This window comes from Bos javanicus, chromosome 1 (assembly GCF_032452875.1).
Source record: "Bos javanicus breed banteng chromosome 1, ARS-OSU_banteng_1.0, whole genome shotgun sequence".
Taxonomy (NCBI): Eukaryota; Metazoa; Chordata; class Mammalia; order Artiodactyla; family Bovidae; genus Bos; species Bos javanicus.
This window is the reverse complement of record NC_083868.1, coordinates 26,801,101-26,827,769: the sequence shown is the minus strand read 5'-3', so window position 1 is coordinate 26,827,769 and position 26,669 is coordinate 26,801,101. Positions and strand designations below refer to the sequence as shown.

The 26,669-nt window shown below is 36.3% G+C and overlaps 1 protein-coding gene across 9 annotated transcripts in view; it reads left to right on the top strand.

Annotated features, from left to right (window-relative positions):
- Window positions 1-26,669, top strand: part of ROBO1 (roundabout guidance receptor 1) — a 1,287,230-nt gene that overhangs the window by 906,077 nt on the left and 354,484 nt on the right. For all 9 annotated transcript variants that reach the window (XM_061430941.1, XM_061431116.1, XM_061430862.1 and 6 more), the window contains one exon: window positions 6,331-6,657. In XM_061430941.1, coding sequence (XP_061286925.1) covers window positions 6,331-6,657 — 327 coding nt within the window. The remainder of the gene's footprint in view (window positions 1-6,330; window positions 6,658-26,669) is intronic.

The following is a 26,669-nucleotide window of genomic DNA, read 5'->3' as shown; positions in this document are numbered from 1 at the left end:
CTTCCCTACTTATTCTTGGTGTAACTCTCTCAAGGTCCTTTGAGAAAGTGAGGCACAGTGATTCATAGAAGTTGGGTGGCTTTTCCTTCAAAGCGTGTTGGTGGAAATTAATAGGAATCAGTGGTATTTACCTTTAATTGTGCAAACAGTATGTAGAAATTGAGGTTTCTCAAATATTAAAAACTGATAATATAGGATAGCTACTCAGAACTGCAAGCTCATATTGGAGAAGATTACACAGTACAAGGAATGATTTATATTCTCATTCATTCATCATGAAAGTCTCTACTGAGTTAAGTGACTATGGAATCATATGATTTACAGTTAGATATTCTGATTGTCTGGGAAAAGAACATTAGATGTCATCAGGTTTGACTGCGTCTTGCTGTTTTTTTAATCTACCTTTTAAAATTAAATTAAAATTAACATCTTGTAGCATTGGAAGCAAGAGTGGACAAAGCCTGTTTCTCTTTAGATTTTAACTAATTAATCCTAGCAATGTTTATGGAATAGTGGGAAAGAGCAAGGATTTTGAATCTGATTTTAGACTTGGATCGCAGCACTGCCACCTTCCAGCTGAGTGACAGCAGGGAGTCTCAGTCCCCGAATGTGGATACCAGATAACAACACCGCACCTCATAAAGATGCTGTTTGTGATAAAGGAGATAATGGACATTTCATATTTGGTTTTTTTTTCCATTTGCTTTCTTCCTTAGACATGATAATAAATAATAACTTATTATGGTTTTTATAGAGATAATGATTGCCATTTATAATTGTTACTATTGAGGTTGTAAATGTCACTGGAATTAGAAAGCTCCTTTCTTCAAGGTTCTATATTATGAGAAATGTTGCATTTCTGTTTTTTATTATGATTTCCAAAGGTTTTGGCTCTTCTGTCAAATAACTTTTTTTTTTTTTTTTTGCTATTCATTCTCTTTGGATGCTTATATGCTAACAGAGTGTGTTTTCATTTGAAATGTATTCCTCAGAAACAAAGTTCAGTGGGATGTCTTGCAAAGAGAAAAATAAAAACAGTTCAATGGCCAAATAAGTTTGAGAAATGCCACGTATTATATTCTTCTTCTAGCACACATAATGTGCATTAGCAAGATTAAAAGACTCTGAGAACCGCAGTTCTCTTTTTTGAGCAAACAAGCTGAGAAAAGAGTATTCCACAGAGCATTTTGAAAGTTTAGCCTTTAATAGAACAGAGAGCATTTTTATTGCTGAAACTCTTTACTGAATGCTGCTGTACAAACATCATGGTGAAAACTTGGGCCCGAGTTCTCCACTTCCAGAGGCATGCTGGCTGTGGGCCAGGTGTATGGGGCCATAGGTTAGACACGGAGAGAGTCCTGAGCTCCACTGTATTTTCATGGAGCCTGGGTGATCTCCAGTTTCTGTAATTGGCCGTTACTTCCTCTATCCACTCTCCCTAGACAGATTTATTCCTTCCCAGGGTTTCAGTCTCCAGCTTGATTCTCATCTAGAGATCCAGCTGAGATTTTTTTTTTTCCTTGAGGTCTGGATATTTCATTGGCAACTAGTTGTCTTCATTTGTATATTCTGGAAGTATCCCGAACTCTCCATGACTCATGCTGAATAAATCATCTCTGTTCTTCTTCCTCTGACCATAGTCACTCTTTTATTCTGGACCTTCACTGGGGCTGCCCTTCACCCATTGCTCAGACCAGAATCTTGAACTTTCTCTACCTACTGCTTCTCCTCCACCTTGTGCACTTTTCATTTCCGTCTTTTTCCAAATTGCCAGTGAGTAGATCCTGTTGATATTGTAACTGTCTCTAGAGTCTACCTTCTATCTTCCTTTCTGTCATTCAAGATCCAAGTATAAGCTTTCAGAATTTATTATTGAAAGAGTGTGAAAGTATCCTAAAATCTCTTCCTAGCTAGCTGCTGCCTAGTTTCATAGTACCAATAGTGACCTTTTTAATACCAAACTTGAGCATGCAGTCCCTTGCTTACAGTATTTGAATGTTCTTATTGCCACATTGGGAATTTCCTGGTGGCTCAGAGGATGAAGCATCTGCCTGCCATGCGGGAGACCAGGGTTTGATCCCTGGGTTGGGAAGATCCCCTGGAGAAGGAAATGGCAACCCACTCCAGTATTCTTGCCTGGAGAATTCCATGGACAGAGGAGCCTGGCTGGCTACAGTCCACAGGGTCGCAAAGAGTCGGACACGACTGAGCGAGTTCACTTCACTTCACTTCATTGCCACATTACCTGCCTCCTGAGAAATCTGTATGCAGGTCAAGAAGCAACATTAGAACTGGACATGGAACAATGGACTGCTTCAAAATTGGGAAAAGCTGTATATTGGTACCCTGCTTATTTAACTTATATGCAGAGTGCATCATGCGAAATGCTGTGCTGGATAAAGCACAAGTGGGAATCAGGATTGCTGGGAGAAATATCAATAACCTCAGATATGCAGATGACACCACCCTTATGGCAGAAAGTGAAGAGGAATGCAAGAGCTTCTGATGAAAGTGAAAGAAGACAGTGAAAAAGCTGGCTCAACATTCAGAAAACTAAAATCATGGCATCTGGTCCCATCACTTCGTGGCAAATAGATGGGGAAACAGTAAGAGACTTTATTTTTTGGGGCTCCAAAATCACTGCAGATGATGACTGCTGCCATGAAATTAAACGATGCTTACTCCTTGGAAGGAAAGTTATGACCAACCTAGACAGCATGGTAAAAAACAGAGACATTACTTTGCCAACAAAGGTCCGTCTAGTCAAAGCTATGGTTTTTCCAGTAGTCATGTATAGATGTGAGAATTGAACTATAAAGAAAGCTGAGCGCCAAAGAATTTATGCTTTTGAACTGAGGTGTTGGAGAAGACTCTTGAGAGTCCTTTGAAATGCAAGGAGGTCAAACCAGTTCATCCTAAAGGAAGTCAATCCTGAATATTCATTGGAAGGACTGATGCTGAAGCTGAAGCTGAAACTCCAATCCTTTGGCCACTTGATGGGAAGAACTGATGGATTAGAAAATATCCTGGTGCTGGGGAAGATTGAAGGCAGGAGGAGAAGGGGACAGAGGATAAGACAGTTGGATGTCATCATTGACTCGATGGACATGCGTTTGAGCTAGCTCTAGGAGTTGGTGATGGACAAGGAGGCCTGGCGTGCTGCAGTCCATGGGTCATAACTGACACGGACACGACTGAGCGACTGAACTGACTGAACTGAACCAGTTGCCTTCAGTTAGGTTCCAGAACTTTGGCTTGACGTACAAAGCCCATCACATTACTGCTTCATCAGGCATGGGCATCATAATCTCTGATGTCCGCCTAAACTGAGATCACACAAGTCACTGTAATCTTCTATATCTGTGCTTCTGAATGAAATCCTCTTTCTTTTCTTCCTGACTCATTTTTTTAAGACTCGCCTCAAGTTTCTTATGTTGGCATGCCTCTTTCAGGCAGTCTTAAAGTGCCCATTTTTTGTATTCTCATAGCAACCTATACATGTCACTTTCTTATCTAAAATACACTTTCAGGATATAAATAAAATCTACTTAAATATATATGGCCTCAGCAGTTGATCCTCATTAGCATCCAGCTTTCATAATTAGAGCCAAAATAAAGGCCAGTAATATAGTATAATGCTGTATTTTCTGGAGCTTTCCAGTACTTGTATTTGGGTAATCTTAAATTCAATTTACATTTCATTTGCCATCAGTATAGCTTTTGTGAAAGACCACGAGTTTCCAAGTAATTTTTCCCTATGTTGCTGGCTTATTTCCTCCACTTCTAGAGCCTGGTTACATTTAAAAGATTTATGATATGTTGTATATCATGCACTGAACTAAAGCTATTTCTCAATATTTCAGATTACAAAACTATTACTCAATATTTCAGATTATATGTTTTTTGTTTCATGGTGGACATAAGCAAATAATAGATCTTTTAGTTTCATCATTCATCATTTCGTTAGGAAATAGTAACTGTAGTAATTACAAATTAGAGCCATAAATAAACTCCATGCAGCGTTTATAGTCTAGTAGAGGTTAAACAGTGTGTATATATGGTTACAATTTAAAAATAAAATCTTTTGGGACTTCCCTGGTGAACCAGTGGCTAAAACTCTGCACTCCCAAGCCAGGGGGACCGGATTCAATCCCTGGTCAGCGAACAAGATCCCGCATGCTGCAACTAAGAGTTCACAGATGCGACTGAAGATTCCGCATACCCCAGTGAAGATCGAAGGCCACATGCCGAAACTAAGACCTGGCACAGCCCAATAAATAAAATATAAAATTAAAAAATATTAAAATTAAAAAATTGACAAAAATAAAAATGAAATATTGAAGTATTTTCATACAGAGCATGATAAATAAGCTTCAGATCATTCCACTCAAATAAGGGTTTGCTGTTAGCACTTTTTGTTTATTCAACATGTATTTATTGAATATGCGGTGTGAGCAATCTGCCACGTATAAGAGAAGAAACCGTGAGCAAAATTAGACCCGCAGAACTTCAGAGTAATGGGAGAGACAGTGTTCAAGGCATCTAGCGAATAAATTTAAAATAGAATTCTCATATTTTACCACAGGTAATTTCATACCCTTGCTAAAAAGAAGCATTTAAATTTTGTGGTAAAGGTCAGAGAAGGTAGAGATTTGAAAGAGGAATGGGTATCCACTAGAATAAGATCTTTTTGAGACCAGACCCTAAGGCAGGCGTAGGCCTTGGAAGGAGGAAGCTTAATATGGAACAAACAGAAAACTCAGGTGAAGAAAGCAGAGAAAGCAGCAGAATAGCAAGGGTCCTGAGAGCTAGATAGGGAAATGAACACAGTCTCCAGTAGGTCTTGTTAAAGACTTTAAGAGCAATGAGTTTAAGAGTCACCGAAATAGGGGAGGACCCAGATTGTATTTACACTTCAAAGCCTTCATTTGGCTGCATTGAAGTGAAGCTATTTAAGAGCGTTCCTAAATCCTGGTGGGAATCTACAGCAGTTTGATCTGGGATGGTAACTGGCTGTACAGATTGCGATGAGTAAATTGATTTGAGAAATTTGAGGGAAGATTAAGGAACAGAAAGAGGTTCAAGCAAGACTGCTTTCTACTTTTCTTTGTTCATTGAGATTGGAACACTAGATGAGAACAAGGTTTTAAAGTTTGGTTGTTGAAGTTGAGAAACCTTTAAGATTTTTACATATTGAATCTATCCATGGCAACAGTAAGGTAGGAACATTAAAAATATGAAAGTTGATCCCTGTTTTAGTGATTACAGTCTCATTGGAAAAAATAAGGCACAAACAAAATATTTAAATGACACTCTCAGGACTTTGCTTATTAAGCAATACGTGTGATCTAGAATGTAGCTCCTCACCTAATATCCTTTTCCACTTAATATTGAATTATTTAAACTCAATTATGTAACATTTCATCTTTAAAATCTACTAAAGTAATAAAATCATGATTGGAGACTAATGAACTTAATTTATTTAATGAAAACTCTGGGAAAGTATATATGCATGTATATATAAATATGTATATATAACATATGTGTGTGTTGTATGTGTGTGTGTGTGTGTGTGTGTGTGTGTGTATGGGGCTTCCCAGGTGACACTAATGTTAAAGAATCTGTCTGCATTACAAGAGAGTTTGATCCTTGGGTTGGGAAGATTCCCTGGAGTAGGAAATGGCAATCCGCTCCAGTATTCTTGCCTGAAAAATTCCATGGACAGAGGAGCCTGGCAGGCTACAGTCCATAGGGTTACAGAGAGTTGGACATGGCTGAGCAATCCTTATGTGTGTGTGTATATATATATGTATTAATATATTTATGTACATGTATTTATTATTTAGAAAGATATAAAAGTCTATATAAAGTTCCATCTTGCATATTTCAACATAAATGTTCATTAATATATAGCATATGTTTTACTAAAGTGTTGATTGATGTTGCATTGAAGAGGAGATTCCAGGAAGCCATGCCATTATTTGTAACAGTCAACAATTCTCTAACACATTCCTCTGCAAAAACAGGCACGTACATGGTACAAACAGACAGGGTGATGGCTTCTGAAACAGGGGATTTGGAGAGTAGACGGGATTTGTACAGACAGAGATTTAGCAAGAGCACTTTCTAAGTGGAGAGTCAAAAGGATTCAGGAATTAGAAAGTATGGTTAAAGTAGACACCAGAAGGATTAGTTAGGAAGGTTAGGAAGAGTAGGTCAATACTGTGCAGTGTTTATTGGATGGTAGTGCTAATGCCTGGGCTTTTGAAATAAGACTTTTAATTGTTTTCAAGTTGATGATATGAAGCTATTTTGTCAATTCTTCTGCAGGCTCCCGTCTTCGTCAGGAAGATTTTCCACCTCGTATTGTTGAACACCCGTCAGATCTAATTGTCTCAAAAGGAGAACCTGCAACTTTGAACTGCAAAGCTGAAGGTCGCCCCACACCCACCATCGAATGGTACAAAGGTGGGGAGAGAGTGGAGACAGACAAAGATGACCCTCGCTCACACCGAATGTTGCTGCCAAGTGGATCTTTATTTTTCTTACGTATAGTGCACGGACGAAAAAGTAGGCCTGATGAAGGGGTCTACGTCTGTGTAGCAAGGAATTACCTCGGAGAGGCTGTGAGTCACAATGCATCGCTGGAGGTAGCCAGTAAGTAAAATGGGCTTTTAGTGTTGGGGAGCACGTGGCCTGTGAGTTGGTGGAGGGATGGCAGCGTGGGATCGTTTACCTTGTTCATCACAGGCTTTACCTGAGGAAGATCTGTAGCTTTATATGTGTGTATCGTCCACTATTTATTTGAATTTTCTGAATTTCTCATCCTAGCTGGTTATTCCAGCTAAATTGGGATTCATACATAGTTGTGAACTGTTTTACCTAATTTTTTTTGAAATTTAAGAACATTTTTATTTTATAATGGACTATGAGTTGACTTACAGTTTTGTGTTAGTTTCAGGTGTACAGCAAAGCGATTCAAGTATACATATATCTATTCTTTTTCAAATTCTTTTCTCCTTTAGGTTTTTTATAGTATTGAGCAAATGTCCTTGTGTTGTGTTTTACCTTTTGGAACTGTTTTCTGTTGAAGATGCTCACTGAAACTGATTTATTCCCCTCCTTTGTTCCTTTTAAATATATAGAGTATGAGGATGTAAGACGAATACTGTAAGATATTTTTCGTTTGTCTTCGTTAGGAGAAATACTTTCGACTGGTAGTGGAAGTTATGGTTTTAAACTGTTTCCAGTTGTCAGAACTATATTATACTTTGGGTAAAGCTAAGTCTAGAGAAATCTATATATTTGCCTCATACTTTATCATCTTTGCTACACTGTAGTGCACCCTGAGAGGAAAACATGTGATGGGAATCCTTGGGTGGTTGATGGTTCAGTATATTTATACAGATAAAAAAGGCCACTCGTTTGAAATTATCTCAAGAAGGATTTGGTTAACTAATGATTCAGTTGTTATATCTAGAGTCTAGATGTGTAATGTATTGTATTTGAATTAGAAACAGGCTTTTCTTATTTTCAATAAGGATTCAAGAGTCAAGATTTCATTCCCTTGAAAGAATCCTGCTGAGCATATGTATATATGACAGAAATTGAGAATTGTATATGGATTAGAGAGACAAATGAAATTAGATCTAATTCACTTTAAATTTGACTATCTATAACTATATATGAAACTATATATGTAACTATGTCTGTTTTTATATATAATATTTTCTAAGATGATTGATATTTTAATATAATGGGCTTCCATTGTGGCTTAGCTGGTAAAGAATCCATCAGCAATGCAGGAGACCTGGGTTCAATCCCTGGGTTGGAAATATCCCCTGGAGAAGGCAAAGGCTACTCATTCCAGTGTTCTGTCCAGGAGAATACCGTGGTGGGGTTACAAAGAGTCAGACACGACTGAGTAACTTTCACTTTCACTTTCTTTCACATTCAAAATTCTAGTTATGTAATCAATTTTCATAATCTTTAGCATTACATCCAACATTCAACTAGAACATGACTATATAGAATCACAGATAATTATGAAATTATAAACATAGAAAGGGATTTACAGATTATTACAACTCAATCATATTATTAATGTGGAATCATTTCCAAAAAACCTAGATGATTTGATTCACACTCACAGAGCCATGTAATACTGAATACTTGAGACAGAAAGCCAAAGATATCTTATATGAGCATAAAACTTAATTAGATAGAATAAAAAAACATTGAATCATTTAAAACTATGTCGAAACTAGACATTCACATTTTTAAAACATTTACTTGAAACCCAACTTTATATTTCTCTATTTGAAGTTAACTGATAATTAACTTACTGTACTTTCTTTTATTGCTTTGATTCTCAAGATAGATCTTAGAGCTAGATCAGTGGTATGTAGAAAAGCTGGAATCACAACAGAATGTTTTCTTTTTCTTTGTATGTTTATTTTTTAAACTCAACTTTAAATGTAGCACAAGCAAAAGAATGTAAAGGTTCAACTTATTTATAAGAAGACATATGTTTTGCCAAAGACATCTTTTAAACTTATATTAACACTTTTCTAACTCTTGACACCATTATGTTTAAGAATAATTATTTTCTGTGAAGATAAGTATAAGTTAATATTTGAGAGCAAATTTAAATCAAGAAAGATGATGTCAGCCTAGATAACCTAGGCCAACTCTTGTATGTAGTACCTAAGGAACTAAAGACCAGGAGGGAAATCAGTGATTGTAACTTCTCTGGAATTATAATTGTTTATAAGAAATATGTAGCAACAGAAATATCAAAGATCATGTCATGTTTCTGTGTTATTATCTACTCTCCTTGCATTCTTGTCATTGTCAGAAGTTTTTTAAAAGTTGATAGACTTGAATTGAGTGTCTAAACGCTCACCCTCTATATCTTCCTTTTCAAAACACCTCTAGTTTTACCTCAGATGATCAAGATATCCTTAATGCATTGGGATTTAGAGACCTGTCTGTTTTAATCTGTCTTTTGTACAGTTATTTTAAAAGGTACTTTTAGTTTCCAGTTAAGTTCTTTTCCTAACGTAGACATTCCACAACCTTGAGAGTCCATTATGGGAAAAGTTCTTGCAGTCTCAGTCAACAAATATACGATTATGAAATTGAAACCAGACAGAAGATCATTATATAACTTTTACCAGTGAAATACTCTAATACACAGTCCCTTAATGCATAGTTCACAAATCTTAGTGGGATAGTCCTGACACATTCCAAAATGTTTTCAAGCTCCAGAGGAAAAAAATTATTATAATTTACTGAATAAAATTTAATGAAACTACTCTAGAAAATACTTTAAGATCTCATTCATTAATAATTCATATAGTCGGGAAGGGGAAAGTATATAGATATTATACATTTACCAAATATAGTTTGGTATTAATGAGGGTAGTACAATAATAAGGATCCATATTAGTGATAATAATTATTTGTAAAAGCTTAAGTAGTGTTTGCTTCCAATAATTTTTATACTGGTTAAATTGAAAAAATTAAAAGGATGCTTTTGTTTAGATAAATTGTGTTGTTTGGACATGTAAGTTATATGGGAAACATTAACTTCTCTGTAGTTAATTTTTTTTTAAAAATCGTGGTTCAGTATACTACAAATAGATGTGTAGTAATTTAATTCACATATATTTCGGTTATCTATTTTAGCCAATGGTTATAGCTCATTCACCATTTTAACATATGTTTGCATTGTAAAATCAAAACTAGCCTTTTGTATGTTACATAAATACCAGACAGGAGGGTAGACAGGGAAACATGGGTCATATTTGCTGTAGGTTAAATCTATAAAGCATTATTATAGCTTGTGTTTATTAATTCCGGGAAAGTATTATTATTTTTTTATATTTTCTTAGTTTAGATGTTCAATAAGAGCTATTCTTCTTTCTCCCAAAGGCTCAAATACAGGAAGACAAAGATTGCATCTAATTTCTTAGTGATTCTAAAGCCCAAAGTAATAGCATTAACAAAAGTGTCTTGAGACAACACTGGTTTCATAGCACAGTTGTTGGTCATGTCTTTAAAAACATTTATCTGTGTTTTATTTGCCTTTAAACCAAGTTTTACAGCTGTAACAACTGGATTACTTGGTTCCTAACAATTGTCAATCTCTCAAACAATAGGGAAAAATGGTATGGAATGTCATTTCAAACTTTTATTTTTGTATAGAAATAATAATATTCTTGTCTTTCATGTTTTTAATATTTATTTAAATTTAAATAATGCACCAAGAGGATTGTATTTATTGGTTATTTTTAGGATTAGCTATTTTTGTTTTCATTTAAACTCAATTATATTCAAGTTTGGTCTCCCAGGTCGCACGGTGGTAAAGAATCTACCTGCCAATATAAGAGACACAGGAGATGTGGGTTGGATCCCTGGGTTGAGAAATTAGATCTGGGTTGGGAAGATAGATCCCTTGGAGGAGGAAATGGCAACCCACTCCTGTATTCTTGCCTGGGAAATCCCATGGACAGAGGAGCCTGGCGGGCTCCAGTCCATAGGGTCCCAAAGAGTTGGACACAACTGAGCTTCTGAACATGCACATATAACAAAGTTGGACCCAGTGAAAAGCACTGACCAATCTTTAGGTGATGATATTTGCTATGTGGTAAAAGTTGTATTCTTGTTCTTGAAAAATCAATTTTGATGCAGTTAAATTTATCTTACACAATTATAAATTCTAAGAATTGGAATGCTAAGAAATATATGGTAGTCCATACACCTAGAGTTTCCATCCATCTTTGAAAGCTTATCTCTAAAGGTAAAATCATTTTTAATTACAGATACATTTTTAAATTTTATTTTTAAATTATTTTTCTTTACAAGCCAAGAATGATATATCTTGACGAGGACTTTAATTTGTAAATTTAAAATTTATTTCTCTAAGACTTATAACTCACTGTTCATCTAATTCAGTTTTGAACTGAACTTTTTAAAACAGTCTTGCAAGTAGTATTTCTTGTTTGTTTTGAACTAGCTTTATTTGATAGTCTACTGAATGTTTAGAAAATGTTCTTTAATGCCCAACATTACCAAATTATTAAATACCAAGTTATTAAATTTAGTTCATCTTATGCCTGGCGTAAATTGATAGCACAGTTTTTTGACCCAACTTATATTAATACATAATTCAATCTTGGGTAATTGCATTGAATTTTAGGGAAAGTTAATTTGAACCTTGACCCTCATGCTTTCGATTGCAGAAGATGTCTGTGTCATCTGCTAAGCAGTGCATAGTCAGCATATGACTATTTGTTTCCTATGTAAACTGTTTTCTCCTGAGGAAGAGAAATCCCTTCAGGCTAGGTGGTCATCTGCTGGCTGTCTTAGCAGCAAAACACAGAACTGTCTTTACAGAAAAAAATAATTTTGTACAATTAATCAGAGAGTAAGTCTTTCCAGATTTTATTAACTAGGATGCTTTTTAATAGTAATTACCTTGAGGTAGAATGTTTATATTTTAAAGTAATATTTTCCCACTACTGTCAATATATTGTGATCTTTCATCGATATTGTTATTAAACAATGCTTCTTAAAAGTGATTTAGGATTTGATTTATCTGATTTTCCTCATTTGGATAAAATGAGAAAGCGTACTGACCATGTATGCTAAGAGCCAGGCGTTAAACAGTAAACCATATTTTACTGTTAAAATATGTTTCTAAACTCTGAGCATGGAAGATGGAAGGATTACCCCTTTAGGTGAAATGGTTCAGATAAGCAGATAAAATCAGAATTTGCCATCAAATTTACAATACTGATTGATTAATTGATGATTGATTATGCATCCAGTCAAGCTAACCCCTGTTATGGTTAGACACTAGTTATTCATTGAATATATATGTGCAAACACACATGTTTTGTTCCCTGAAAGACTTATCTTTGAAATTGAGCTAGTTCTATATTGCATCTTTGAAAATATTTCTTGTTTCCTCTACTTAATCTGTATTTTTTAAGCAACTTTGCAGTTCCATTCTTTGATCAGATTGTAAAACTTATATACATATAAATATATATAATTTTTATTTTCAGTATTCAAAGGAAAAATGTTAAAAACTCATTTAGTTTAGTGATTTTAAAATGTCTTTCCACCTTCTTGCACACTTACATTCCAAAATACACTGACGTTTGTTGCAAAATTCACATATGATTAAATGAATTTATGCATATAAAGTGTGTAGCACAGTGTGAATGGCACATAATAATAAATCATAAATCTAATTGTCAGTCTGTTGTTTCACTACTTTTTTCTCTTTCCCTGTATTGTGGTCAGACACTATGATCATTTATACAGAGGGGATCTAAATGTTTTTATATCAAAAATGGACTGACTCCATTTTGAATTTGAAGATTTTTGTGCTAATATAAAATTTAAATAAAATATTTCAGTAATTAAATTTTCTTGAATTAATTTCTGGTTAAGTACAGAGCATATGGAGTATATTAAATTCCATCTTGAGTTGAATTCCTGGTAGGAGAGATTTACCCTTAGCTTTAATTAGCATTGTTAATGCTAGACATGCAAATAATATTGACTTAAATAATTTTTTATTGTCGGAGAAGGCAATGGCACCCGACTCCAGCACTCTTGCGGGAAAATCCCATGGACAGAGGAGCCTGGTGGGCTGCAGTCCATGGGGTCGCTGAGGGTCGGACACGACTGAGCGACTTCACTTTCACTTTTCACTTTCATGCATTGGAGAAGGAAATTGCAACCCACTCCAGTGTTCTTGCCTCTCCCAGGGACGGGGGAGCCTGGTGGGCTGCCATCTGTGGGGTCGCACAGAGTCGGACACGACTGAAGCAACTTAGCAGTAGGGGCTAATGAAATAATTCATTTTGTAACTTTTACAGTTAGGAAAACATTAAATTATTCTTTTTGAATTCACATGTTTTTTCACTTAAGTAGGGAAGCAATATTGCTAAGTTCTGTGATATGATTATGTTTACTAACAACTTGAGTTTTTACCACCAATAGAATATAATTGTTCGTTATTGCTATTCTTAGTTAGTTCAGGCTGCTTTAAGAATACTGAGTACCATGTACTTACTGAACAAACAGAAACATTTCTCACAGTTCTAGAAGTTTGGAAGCTGAAGGCCAGGGTGCCAGCATGCTCAGGTTCTGGTGAGACTTCTCTTCCTGATGATGAGAAAGTTCTGGTTTCTCTTCCTTTATAAGGCCTCCCATACCATCTCGGGGGCTCCATGCCTATGAATTCATTCCACCCTAATTACCTCCAAATATCATCATATTGGGGATTAAGATTTAAATATACACATTTGAGTGGAGTGGAGGGAAGAGGGGATACACAGACATTCTGTCCATAGCTGTCTTTAATAGCAGTTATTTGGAGATTTGATTTTGTTATTTATTTACTTATTTATTCTGTAGCACCAGCTCTTGGGGCATGCAGGATCTTCACTGTGGTATGTGGGATCTAGTGCCCAACCTAGGGATTGAACTTAGGCCCCTGTATTGAGAGCACAGAATCTTAGCCCTTGGACCACCATGAAAGTCCCATTTGGAGATTTTAAACTTGGATTTGCAGCTATTTGATCATCTTAAATAACTGAGAAATAAAAATCAGAAAACCAGGGAGAAAAATCATGCAATCTCAATGATGTAAGTAGTAAGCCCATCAGACCAAATGGTGCATCGAAATATCAGGTTTAAATTGTGTAAGGCATTGAGGATAGAAACATTATGTCTTCAAGTAAATATAGTGTGGATTTTGTGTTTGTTGAGATAAGTAAGCACAGCATCTTTTCATTAGGAGGAGACAGTTTTCATTTTCTTTGAAATTAGATAAAAACTTTCTTCTTTTCTTATTTTTGGTTTATCTTTCCAAAGAATATTTAGTACGAAGTGTAAAAGCAGAAGCCTGTATTCCATAACCCATGTGAAAGATGACATTGACAGAGAACATAAAGAGAAGGTTTGAGTTTCAATGGGTATTTTAGTCGAAAAGGACAAAGCCCATTGGCCATTTGAATGTGGGTGTTAGAGGAGGTAGCTGTCAGATAATGTACTATTTATTCATAAATAACCAACAGGTGATGTTCTATTTGTTAGTTAAACAAATCACAGGCTATAGGCACGTGTTCAGTTGATTTCTTAGGCAAACTTTTATTGTTTTTTCTTTGGTTCACAAATCTGTTATTTTTAATCTTTGGCAAATTTGTAGAAATATCTTAGAGTGTGGACATGTTATACATTTTCTTTCCTTTACTCCCAGTCTCAGGTTAGAGAATATGATTAGCAAGTTTATAAAGATCATTTTTAAATAACTTAAAAATTATCTTTTATTTCTAAGTAACAGAACTAATATATGTTCTTTAGAGAACATACTTGCTCTTTTAAAATACATGTTCTTGTAGTATCATTTGCCCAGAGTTAACCACTGCTGAAAGTTGGGTGGATATCCTTCTAGATATCCTAACATCACTATGCATTCTCTAGGGAAACCTATTTACTATTCAATTAATATTCAGTCTTTTCTTAGATGGCAAAAAAAAAAAAAAAGGAAGGCATTAGCTACATTGGAACACATCCCTATGTCATAAAGACTAAATGGAAGAGTTTAGCTGTCTAGATTGGATGCTGCAAAACAGCTTCCATCTGCTGAATATTACTATATACACCATCCTGGACCAGTTTCAATCAGTAATCTTGGGGTTAAACGTTACATATTCCGTCACCAGTCTCATGAGCCATTCCTTTTATTTTCTCAAAAAAGTAGCTGGTGTTTATATATGCTGAAAAGATGATTATTTCAACACCATTTGATGCTTAAATATAAAGTCTCTTGAGGCTTTCAGGAAATCAATTCAGTATTTACTTATTTATGGGAAATTCTTGGCAGTGTCTCCTCATATCAACAATGCTGTCTTTAAAAAATAATAAAATAACCAGGTAGATCTGGTTATCTCTTAAAATCTTTTCATCATACCACTGCTCCTTGTCATCCTCCTATTACTTATGATTTAAATGTTAGACATCTTTCTCACATACACAGACTAACGTGTGAATTATTTGTATTTATTTTAAATTATTTAAATTATTTTAAATTATTTAAATTATTAATGACAAGTTTATTCAATAAAATATACCTATACATTCTTAGTATAGTTAATTTTAATTGATGCAACATAAATTAACTTAAAACTTTCATTAATTATCAATTCAAAAAAAAATTTTTTTGAATAAAAAAAATCCATAAATCCATAAAAATAATAAAAAATCCATAATCCATAATAAAAAAAATCCATAAATCCACGCACATATGGACACCTTATCTTTGACAAAGGAGGCAAGAATATACAATGGATTAAAGACAATCTCTTTAACAAGTGGTGCTGGGAAATCTGGTCAACCACTTGTAAAAGAATGAAACTAGAACACTTTCTAACACCATAAAAAAAAAAAAAAATTTTTGTCATGTTAGAATAAAGCCCCATTGAATGTTTTGGGGGCACAAAAGTTCTTCCCTTAGTTACATAATATGGACATTAAAAGTCAGACATTAAATAAAAATATGAAGAATAACAAAATATAGTTTGTTCAAAAAATTGATATTTTCCCCAAAATAACTCTATCCAGGCATTCTGCTTAGTTTTTGCTATTCAATGGTAAACAAAAAGGAAAATGGTTTCTGCCTTCATAGAAATGACAATATAGTGGAAAGAGTGGGGTATGATAACAGAAAATAAGTAACTAACCCTACAAATAACTTTTTCCTCAAAATTGTCACATGTGCCAGAAGGATTAATGGTAAACCGAGAGCAGAAATACACATGGATATTAGCAAGATGCAAAGTAAAAGAAAAGCATCTTAAAGGCCATGAGAAAGATAAACTTAGGTATATTTGAGAAAATGAAAGATGGCTAATATGGCCTATGACTAGGGAAAACAGCTAGAGATATGGGCCAGGTCATGCAGGGTCTTGTAACTGGGTTAATGTTGTTGGAGTATATGTTCAGTGCAATGTTTTTGTCATTCAGTTGCTAAGTTGTGTCCCACTCTTGGCAAACCCAGGCACTGCAGCATGCCAGGCTTCCCTGTCCTTCACTGTCTCCTTGAGTTTGCTGAAACTCATGTCCTTTGAGTCAGTGATGCCATCCAACCATCTCGTCCTCTCTCGCCCCTTCTCCTCTTGCCCTCAATCTTTCCCAGCATCATGGTCTTTTCCAGTGAATCTGCTCTTCTCATCAAGTGGCCAAAGTATTGGAGCTTCAGCTTTAGCATCAGTCCTTCCAATGAATATTCAGGACTTAATTCCTTTAGGATTACCTTGTTTGAACTCCTTGCAGTGCAAGAGACTCTCAATAGTCTTCTCCAATACCACAGTTTGAAAGCATCAATTCTTTGGTGCTCAGCCTATATGGTCCAAATCTTAGATCCCTACATGAGTACTGGAAATATCATAGCTTTGCATATATGGACCTTTGTCGGCAAGTGATGTCTCTGCTTTTTAATACACTGTCAAAGTTTTTCATACCTTTTCTTCCAAGTAGCAAGTGTCCTTGCATTTCGTGGCTGCAGTCACCATCCACATTGATTTTGGAGCCCAAGAAAATGAAATCTGACACTGTTTCCACATTTCCCCCATCTATTTGCCATGAAGTGGTGGGACCAGATGCCATGATCTTAGTTTTTTGAATGTTGAGTTTTAAGCCAGTTTTTTTCACTCTCTTCTTTAAATTTTACCAAGAAACTCTTTAGTTCCTCTTCACTTCCTGCCACTCAAGTGGTATCATCTGCATATCTGAGGTTATTGATATTTTTCCCTGCAATCTTGATTCCAGCTTGTGCTTCTTCCAGCCCAGCGTTCCTCATGATGCACTCTGCATATAAGTTAAATAAACAGGGTGACAATGTACAGCCTTGACGTACTCCTTTCCTAATTTGGAACCAGTCCATTGTTCCATGTCCAGTTCTAACTGTTGCTCTTGTCCTGCAGACAGGTTTCTCAGGAGACAGACCATGTGGTCTAGTATTCCCATCTCATTAAGAATATTCCACTGTTCCACTGTGATCCACATAGTCAAAGGCTTTATGGTGGAGGTGACATGATCTGATTTATATTTTAAAACTTCACTCATGTGATGCTTGCTTGCTACATGAGTAGAGAATGGATTGCAGAATAATTGGGGGAGGTCAGTTAGGAAGCTATTGCAGTATTACAGACAGGGGAAGGTGCCAGTTAGATGTAGTAATGGAGATGAAAAATGAAGATTAGATTTATAGATGGAAGACTTGGTTTAACTGTGTAGGGTGAGAGAGTAGAAGTTGAGATTTTACAAGAGATGCAACTGTTGCTGATGGTGAAGTCAAGGTTAAGTCTGTGACCATGAAGATGAGATTGAAAGTTTGGATTGGGTTTTGTTAGCTGTGGTTGGCTAACAGTAGCTCAGTATGCTGCAGCCCATCACATTTTCAAGAAATGACACTTTCCTCTGTACCCTCATTGTGGAATGTGCTTCTCTTCCTGTTTCACTGGTCATTCTGTTATAATCAGCTCAAGATTTACCTCCTCTGGAGCCATCTGTGATTCAAGTATTTGTTGACATTCCTGGCCCATTGTTTCCATGATGTGAACTAACATGTAACTTGAAGTGTTTAATATCATGAAACATCAGAATGCCACTTCAAGAAGCAATCTCATTTCCACTTCTTTGTAAAAGCAAGTGGTTCATATGATCTTAAACACTGATTTGAAGCCATGGCTCTTAGAATGCAGTCTCAGTATTGTTTCCCTGGGAGTTTTTCTTTCCAGGTTTTCCAACAGTTAATTGCTCTTTTGGGTGATGATATTACTCAGGAAATTTAGTTGACTTCCCCTAGTACAAAAAGTCAAAGGAGTTTTTTAGATTCTAAGATTGAAGGCAGGAGAAGGGGAGGACAGAGGATGAGATGGTTGGATGGCTTCACTGACTCAATGGACATGAGTTTGAGCAAACTTCGGGAGATGTTGAAGGACAGGGAAGCCTGGTGAGTTGCAGCCCATGGGTTGCAGAGTCGAACATGACTTAAAGACTGAACAACAACAAAATCTAGAATAGGCTCTCAGCAAAGTGACCCACTCTGAGTAAGTCAACCTGTGTTTATATTGTAGATAAGTATAAATATAAATGTAACTGGCTGATAAAAAACAAAGAGCTTTAAACTTCCTGATTGATAAGGAAACAATTAGTATTGATGGTACCTGAGGGGTTTCTCAAGAAACTTTACATATGCAAAACAGGACCTAATCATATTTATTTTTTCTTTCTGGATAGAGGGGACATACACGAAATAATTATTCTGTAAAGTAGAATTAATTGCCTTCCTGTACTTTGCCAGTAATCTGTATATGTAAAGCTTTTTCAAAGTCCAATAGATTTATATTTAATGAAGCAAATTTGATGAGAAATCAAAGGAAAATTACAGCATAGTAATGCTTTACATTACTTGTTACAGTCTTAGGCTTTCGTCTGTGGGTGATGAGATTTTTAAGAAAAAGTTAGAATAAGATTTCCCCTAGAAATCTGGGTGCTGCAATAACTAGGAATGGATAAGAAAGAAAAGAAAGCCATATGGATGGTAATGGCTCCAGCCATTTAGGGGAGGCAAACTCAGGAAGGATGTGGGAAGGATTGGGTCTGCTACAAGCAGCAGCTGTAGGTTCCTGCTCAAAATATGATCCATGGACCAGCAGCATTGGCATCACCTGGTAGCAAGTTAAAGATGCTGAAAGCAGAGCCCTGCTCAGACCACCTGAATCAGACAGTATACTTAAACAATATTTTAAGGCAACTCTATGCAAATTCCAGTTTGAGAAGCACTGGTGTACATTGTGCTGAACTGGAGTTCATAGATCCCGCTCATCCCGTAGAGCTCCAAACACCTTTTGGGAACTTGAGCCCAGTGTGGTTACTTGTGGGCTTCCCTGGTGGCTCAGAAGGTAAAGAATCTGCCTGCAATGCAGGAGACCCAGGTTTGATCTCTGAGTTGGAAAGATCCCCTGGAGAAGAAATGGCTACCCTCTCCTGTATTCTTGCTTTTGGAATTCCATGGACAGAGTAACAGAGAAAGGGACTCAAGGAGAGGGGAGCAGGAGAGAGAGACAGAGACAGGGACAGAGAGAGAGACCATGTGCTGGAGAGGGGCGTTGGGTGGGTACTGATAGATTAGGGATAAGCTTAGAAGAGCAGAGAAATCCATTTGCCTGGATGAATAAGGAAAAAATGGTTTCCTCCACATGAATATTTACAGATAAGCAGAGAAGATACTCAAACTTTTATTAATATCCATACCATTTTTATCAAGAAAGGTAATATGTGAAATGTATCCTAGATGTTTCTAAGTGAATTCATGGAAGGCTGATCCACAAGTGAAATTCCAGATTCCTTATTTCACTTTTCTAGACTGAAAACAGTAAAATAAACCAAACTAGGTTTTTAATAAGAATGCAGTTGTGCTGGAAGGGTCATTTGGAAATTATTTCATCTGTCCTTCTGACTTATAGTTGAAATTACCTGAAGATCATTTGTTGTATTAAAAGAGATTCAGAACCAAATATTATCTCTCCCCGATCATCAGTATCCTTTATATGCATCAGCATATGTTAACACAAGTTATTACTTTAATTTACATAAGTTCTGCAGCATGACTTTCTTTTCATCTTGCATGGTAAATGATAACAGAAAAGCCATTCATAAATTACAGCAGCTCTTATGTTTGAAGATCATTATTAAGTGGGGCCTAATTTTTCCTTCTAGTCAAAGCTATGATTTTTCCAGTAGTCATTTTCAGTGAGAGTTGAACTATAAAGAAAGCTGAGCACCGAAAAATTGATGCTTTTTAATTGTGGTGTTCAAGAAGACTCTTGAGAGTCCCTTGGACTGCAAGATCAAATCAGTCAATCCCAAAGGAGATCAGTCCTGAATATTCATTGTAAGGACTGATGTTGAAGCTGAAACTCCAATACTTTGGCCACCTGATGTGAAGAGCTGACTCATTTGAAAAAACCCTGATGCTGGAAAAGATTGAAGGCAGGAGGAGAAGGGGACGACAGAGGATGAGATGGTTGGATGGCATCATTGACTCGATGGACATGAGTTTGAGGAAGCTCTGGGAGTTGGTGATGGACAGGGAGGCCTGGTGTGCTGCAGTCCATGGGGTCGCAAAGAGTTGGACACGACTGAGCAACTGAACTGAATTTTTAGTAAAGTGCATCTGATGTTTAATTTAGGTTTCTGAGTATAATAAAACAGTTTCTAATCAGTCTCTTAATATCTAAAGTGGAAATTGTAGCTTTAGTAACATTCTCATTTATGTCATTTTTAACCCAAGATTTACGTTGAAGTTTTAATAGTACTTACGACCTTTTGCACTTGTCAAGAGAAATAAAAGTTTATGACCAGGTTATTTAGTATGCCTGAATGGGGACATTTTTAATCTTCTCTAATGAATGATGGAGTAAAACTTAGAGTAAAAGCGAGAAAGTTAAAAAGAAAGTGAGGAAAAACACCCCCACAAAGGGTTTATATTTTGCCTCAATATTCTCCATCACCCTATATCTCTTCACCAGATAATACTGTACTTTATCTATACTGAGTCACATTAAGTTACCCCTTTATTAGATTCTTATGTCAGTCTGACACTAGAAAATGGATTAGGAGCCTGTATTTGATGTAGAAGAATATATAGAGAGCATTTTGATCGTATAATTCAGCACTTGTCATCCTCATCCAAATTATTTCCTTAGCTCTAAAATAGAAGTGTAGGACAGGTTGTCACCTTACTGAATCGTGTTTAAGGAAATTCTTGGAAAATATGATTGTAATATATTTTCTTTTGGGTTCACCTCAAGAAAGCAAGCAGTAGTGAACCAAAATTCCACAGGAGAGGAGGAAATGTTCTGTGACCAGTATATTGAGATTCTGCTGATAGTCACCTTTTCCCCTTTTTCTCTCATCTTTTGTCTAAATCATCAAAGCCTAAAACGTGAAGGACCTCAGAATTCTGTGGTTAGGCTTCCTGACATTCGTAAGCAATAAAGTCAATTCTTTTTAAAAAGTAATGATCACTTAGGTCTCTGTATGGTTTCCCATGAAATAGGTTCTTTCTGGACTGTGTTGGTTATGATTCTTCAATCTCATTTAAAATTTTGATCATCAATTCCAGGTGAATAACTACATTTCTTATGACCTGTTCTAAGGAGAATTTGTGTTCTTTTCATATAAGGGGTTCTCTTAGCTATTAGCCCCATGGCTCTTATCCATAGAATGCATTATGGAAACTCTTCATAGTTAGATGTGATTAAATTTGTCCAGTTAAAATAAATTTTGTTCCCTACACATTCAATAAGTGATTAATTAGCATAGCTGTCTGGCCTTGGTGAAGTTATTTAGCCTTTCTATAGTCTAATTCCCTCACCTGTAAAGTGGGTATATTATTCTACTTACTTTACAGAGCTTTGGAGAGGATTAAGTTAATATGCATAATGTGCTTAGAACTGTCTGATGAATAGCAAGCACTCTGTGAATGGTAGATTTCGTTGCAAGTGCTATTTACTATGCCAGACACATTATTGGGCTTCCTTTTTCCATTCCTATGGTCCCAAATAATGTATCTCTTCATTTCAGAAAACGGGATTCTGAAAACCTAATAGCATATATGGGTACATTTTAAAAAACCCTTTTTGTTCCCTGAGGCAGTCATTGTATACACAAGTATATTTGAAATCCACAGAACTATTTGTTAAATGACAAGTATTCTTCATGTATCAACAGTATGCAGTATGTCTTTATGACAGTGTATATTTGAGGGTTTGTAAAGCTATTGTTATTGGCATGGTTAACATTTAAATATTTTATTGTGGCCTTTCTCAAAATATGTTCCAGTGAATTATTTCTATGAGCTGTTATAAAATAATTTGGAAAATACATCTACAAATACATCTTTTTCTGTAAGACCCCCAAGTGTTTAAAATATTAATGATGTGAAACACATGTAGGAGATCTAAATTTTTTGTGATTCCCACATTTAAATGAACTATCAAAATATGTTTTCAGAAAAAAAAATTTTAGATAAATGTTTGTACCACAAATATTTGGTACTTTGTGGGAGGATATCCAGTTTCAGAAGTGTGTATCTCAGATTCAGGTGTGGTCATCTTCATGGTTCCCTTATTTTAAGATCATTGGAATAAGAATGTGATATACTATTGCTTCCATTTTGCGTCTAGCGATGTTACTTCTCCTGTATCAGCATGTCGAAGGCTGTAACAAGGATCCATTCAGTATTCCAAACAAGCAATTTAAATATGGTACTCTACCCAAACTTTGCAAAGCGATGCGGAGCACGGTGTGTGGCCTTCCCTACCCTTCTCTCTCACTAATATCCTGTTACTCTTAATAGCCTTGACCTCAGCTTTCTCAACTTTGCCTTCTATTATGGATATAATTTACCTCTTGCAGCCATTTGACACAGTTGACGTTCTTTGTGAAGTATTCTCTTTCCCAGAATTTCATGGCACCCAGCTAGATCAGGATTGTATCCTACTGCATGTAACTGAAATCAGACAATTTAGTCAAATAGGTTTAATTTGATTCTGGAGGACAGCTGCAGAGAGAAAGTATAAAAGGATGATGACTCCAAGGGACCACCAAGAATCCAGCTTCCTTTGATTATTTTCTGTTTTGCCATCCTTAGTATGTAACTTTTTCTTGTGGTTGTAAGGGAACTCGCGACACCTCTCAGTGTCACCTCTCTGTGCTGTCCTTGAAGGAGGAATGTAAAACATCATTAGCCTATTGTTTTTTTTTTTTTAGAAAAATAATAAATTTCCTGGAAGTCTCACCCAACTAGAATTTGATTATATCTCATTGGCACAAATGATGTTTGTGCCACCCTTTGTTTCAAAGTTGCATGGAGAGATGTGTTTTTAGTGGGCTCATTTCTTCTCCAAAGAAAATCTGGTCTTTTGTTGAAGGAAGAAACGGAGATTGGATATTTAATAGGCAGCTAGTCTATGGGGTCGCACAGAGTCGGACACGACTGAAGCGACTTAGCAGCAGCAGGAGCAAGGCCTACCATGCACATGCTGTGGGTTTTCTTCTTATTTATCTGGTTCTTCCTGAAATGTTCATATTCCAGGAGGATTTTGCTCTGTGGCTTACCCTGGATGACCACACCTTCCTTCTTGTATTCAGTTGTCAGAGTTGTCCTGTTTCATTCCTGTTCTGTTCTCTCTAGGCAGCCCCTACACTCAGCTCCATTTGGAGGTCCTGGTTGCACCTCCTGTTCAAGTATCCAGAAAGAGACTCTTCATGTTCCTTTCTCTCTCTGCCTTTCCTCTTATGATTCCCTAACTATGACAGTGACACCCCCTTGCCATCTATCCAACTGGCCAGATCTGAAACCTGAGGTCAATTCCTGCTTCTTTTGTTTCCATCATATCAGTTGATCATCTAGTCTTCCTGATGTTTCTTCCTGAATACCTTTAGAGTTTTCCCACTTATCTCCAACCACTTTACGAGTTTTCTAATTAGCATCACCATCATTTCTCACCTCAATAATGGTAATACCCCTTTACAAGTAAAAATCCGATCTTTCTCTCTTGATTGCTCACTCAGAGATTCTCAATAGCTCCTAAAATCTAAACTCTTTAAAATGACTTGCAAGGATTTGTGTGATCCTAGTATGGTAGCGTAGAGTTTACGCTCTCCTACCCACTTCCCTTTGATCTGCCAAAAGCTATTTATTGCTTCAGAGCCCAACAGAGTCATGACTTCCTCAGAGCCTTCTTTTCTGTATACCCCGCTTCTCACCCCATCTCTTGTATTCCTTGATCACAGCATGTAAGTCCCAGATTGTAATTAAATGTTTACTTGTCTGTGTTTCCCACTTAATTTTAAGCACTGTGTGTAACTTGTAGTGCCTGTCACTGGTCACAAAGGGTGTGTTTTTACTGAATTTCTTTCAGTCAATAATTCTATACAATGATCTCCTCCAACTAAAAACCATGGGAAAAAATGTTTTCTTTCTTGTATTTGAAGGTGCTAATGTACAATTTGGCATTTTGTTTCCCCAGTAGACATGAGAGATTGCATAAATTATCCATATTTTTTTTACCTGGTGTACTTTGAGAATCTTTTTCTTCCTATTTCAGTTTAGTTCAGTTCAGTCACTCAGTCATGTCCAATCTTTCCCAGCTGAGTCAGCTCTTCACATCAGGTACCAAAGTATTGGAGTTTCAGCTTCAACATCAGTCCTTCCAATGAACACTCAGGACTGATCTCCTTTAGGATGGACTGGCTGGATCTCCTTGCAGTCCAAGGGACTCTCAAGAGTCTTCTCCAATACCACAGTTCAAAGGCATCAATTCTTCAGCACTCAGTTTTTTTTATAGTCCAACTTTCACATCCATACATGACTACTGGAAAAACCATAGCCTTGACGAGACAGACCTTTGTTGACAAAGTAATGTCTCTGCTTTTTAATATGCCGTCTAGGTTGGTCATAACTTTCCTTCCAAGGAATAAGCGTCTTTTAATTTCATGGCTGCAGTCACCATCTTCAGTGATTTTGGAGCCCCCCAAAATGAAGCCTCTCACTGTTTCCACTGTTTCCCCATCTATTCCCATGAAGTGATGGGACCAAATGCCATGATCTTAGTTTTCTGAATGTTGAGCTTTAAGCCACCTTTTTCACTCTCCTCTTTCACTTCCATCAAGAGGCTCTTTAGTTCTTCTTCACTTTCTGCCATAAGGGTAGTGTCATCTGCATATCTGAGGTTATTGATATTTCTCCCAACAAGCTTGATTCTAGCTTGTGCTTCATGCAGCCCCCAGTTTCTCATGATGTACTCTGCATAGAAGTTAAATAAGCAGGGTGACAATATACAGCCTTGACATACTCGTTTTCCTTTTTGGACCCAGTCTGTTGTTCCATGTCCAGTTCTAACTGTTGCTTCCTGACCTGTACACAAATTTCTCAAGAGGTAGATCAGGTGGTCTGGTATTTAGGGACAAATAATTTTTTTGTACTGTAGTGATAGGTCAAATCTATGATTGCATATCTCAGCTAATTTTTCTGGAAAAAACTTCAAGTACAGCATTAGTTTATTTAGTATGGTATTCTGATCAATATCTTGGACTATAGATTTAATATGTCATAAATAGAGTGAAATTGATTTTAGAGTTTATACTAATGGAAGGTATTATATATAGGTATTCAAAAGAAATATGTATGGATATACATCAACAGAAATAAGCATCATTTTCCCTCTAAACTGTTAGATAACTTCACATTAACATTTATAGGTAAATATATAGTATAAAATTTTATCCCAAAGTTAGTTTTAATAATCAACATTGCTTGAACATCATTTAAAAGGCATAATCACATAGAATTCTTCCTCAAAACATATAATTCAGATTTTGTCTTATAAATTTTAAGTTTCAGATCAGATCAGTCGCTCAGTCGTGTCCGACTCTTTGCGACCCCAAGAATCGTAGCATGCCAGGCCTCCCTGTCCATCACCAACTCCCGGAGTTCACTCAGACTCATGTCCATTGAGTCAGTGATGCCATCCAGCCATCTCATCCTCTGTCGTCCCCTTCTCCTCTTGCCCCCAATCCCTCCCAGCATCAGAGTCTTTTCCAATGAGTCAACTCTTCGCCTGAGGTGGCCAAAGTACTGGAGTTTCAGCTTTAGCATCATTCCTTCCAAAGAAATCCCAGGGCTAATCTCCTTCAGAATGGACTGGTTGGATCTCCTTGCAGTCCAAGGGACTCTCAAGAGTCTTCTCCAACACCACAGTTCAAAAGCATCAATTCTTTGGCGCTCAGCCTTCTTCACAGTCCAACTCTCACATCCGTACATGACCACTGGAAAAACCATAGCCTTGACTAGGTGAACCTTTGTTGGCAAGGTAATGTCTCTGCTTTTGAATATGCTATCTAGGTTGATCATAACTTTCCTTCAAGTAATAAAACCAAAATCATTGACTATAAAATTGTGGATTTTTAAAACATTAATATTATCATAAAATATAAATAGACATATTAAGTTTTTAAATAGTTTTTTTTGTTTTTGTCCACGCCCCACCTCATGTGAGTTCCTTGTTCCCTGACCAGGGATCAAACCCACACCACCTGCACGGGAAGGTGGAGTCTTATCCCTGGGCCACCCACAAAGTCCCTTATGTTTTTAATATTTAAAATATTTTAGAACACTCTGTGTTTGCCTAAATTTAGACTTGAAATCGGAGACATTGGCAACTAGTTCTTTTGACTAACTCAGTTGTGCTGATGAAAACTTTTTTTCTAAGCTATAGCAGTTCGTTATACATTCTAAGGGAAGGGAGGAAAGAATGTTAATTTGAGTGAAGTGATTCCAATTTTAAAGGGATTTTATTGAAGCCAGAGAGGATGCATGCAAACACACATACACAAACATACATAAATCAAGGAAATCTTTTTATATGTTGTTATGGAATCCGTTAAAGCGCTACTTTGTTTTTTAATGTTTTAAAGAACACCAGATTCAAATTTCTTTCAGTTTTTTAAAATAGGTTGAAGCATATGATTTATTCATGAGAGTTTGGATTGAAAATATATGAACAAAAAAATAT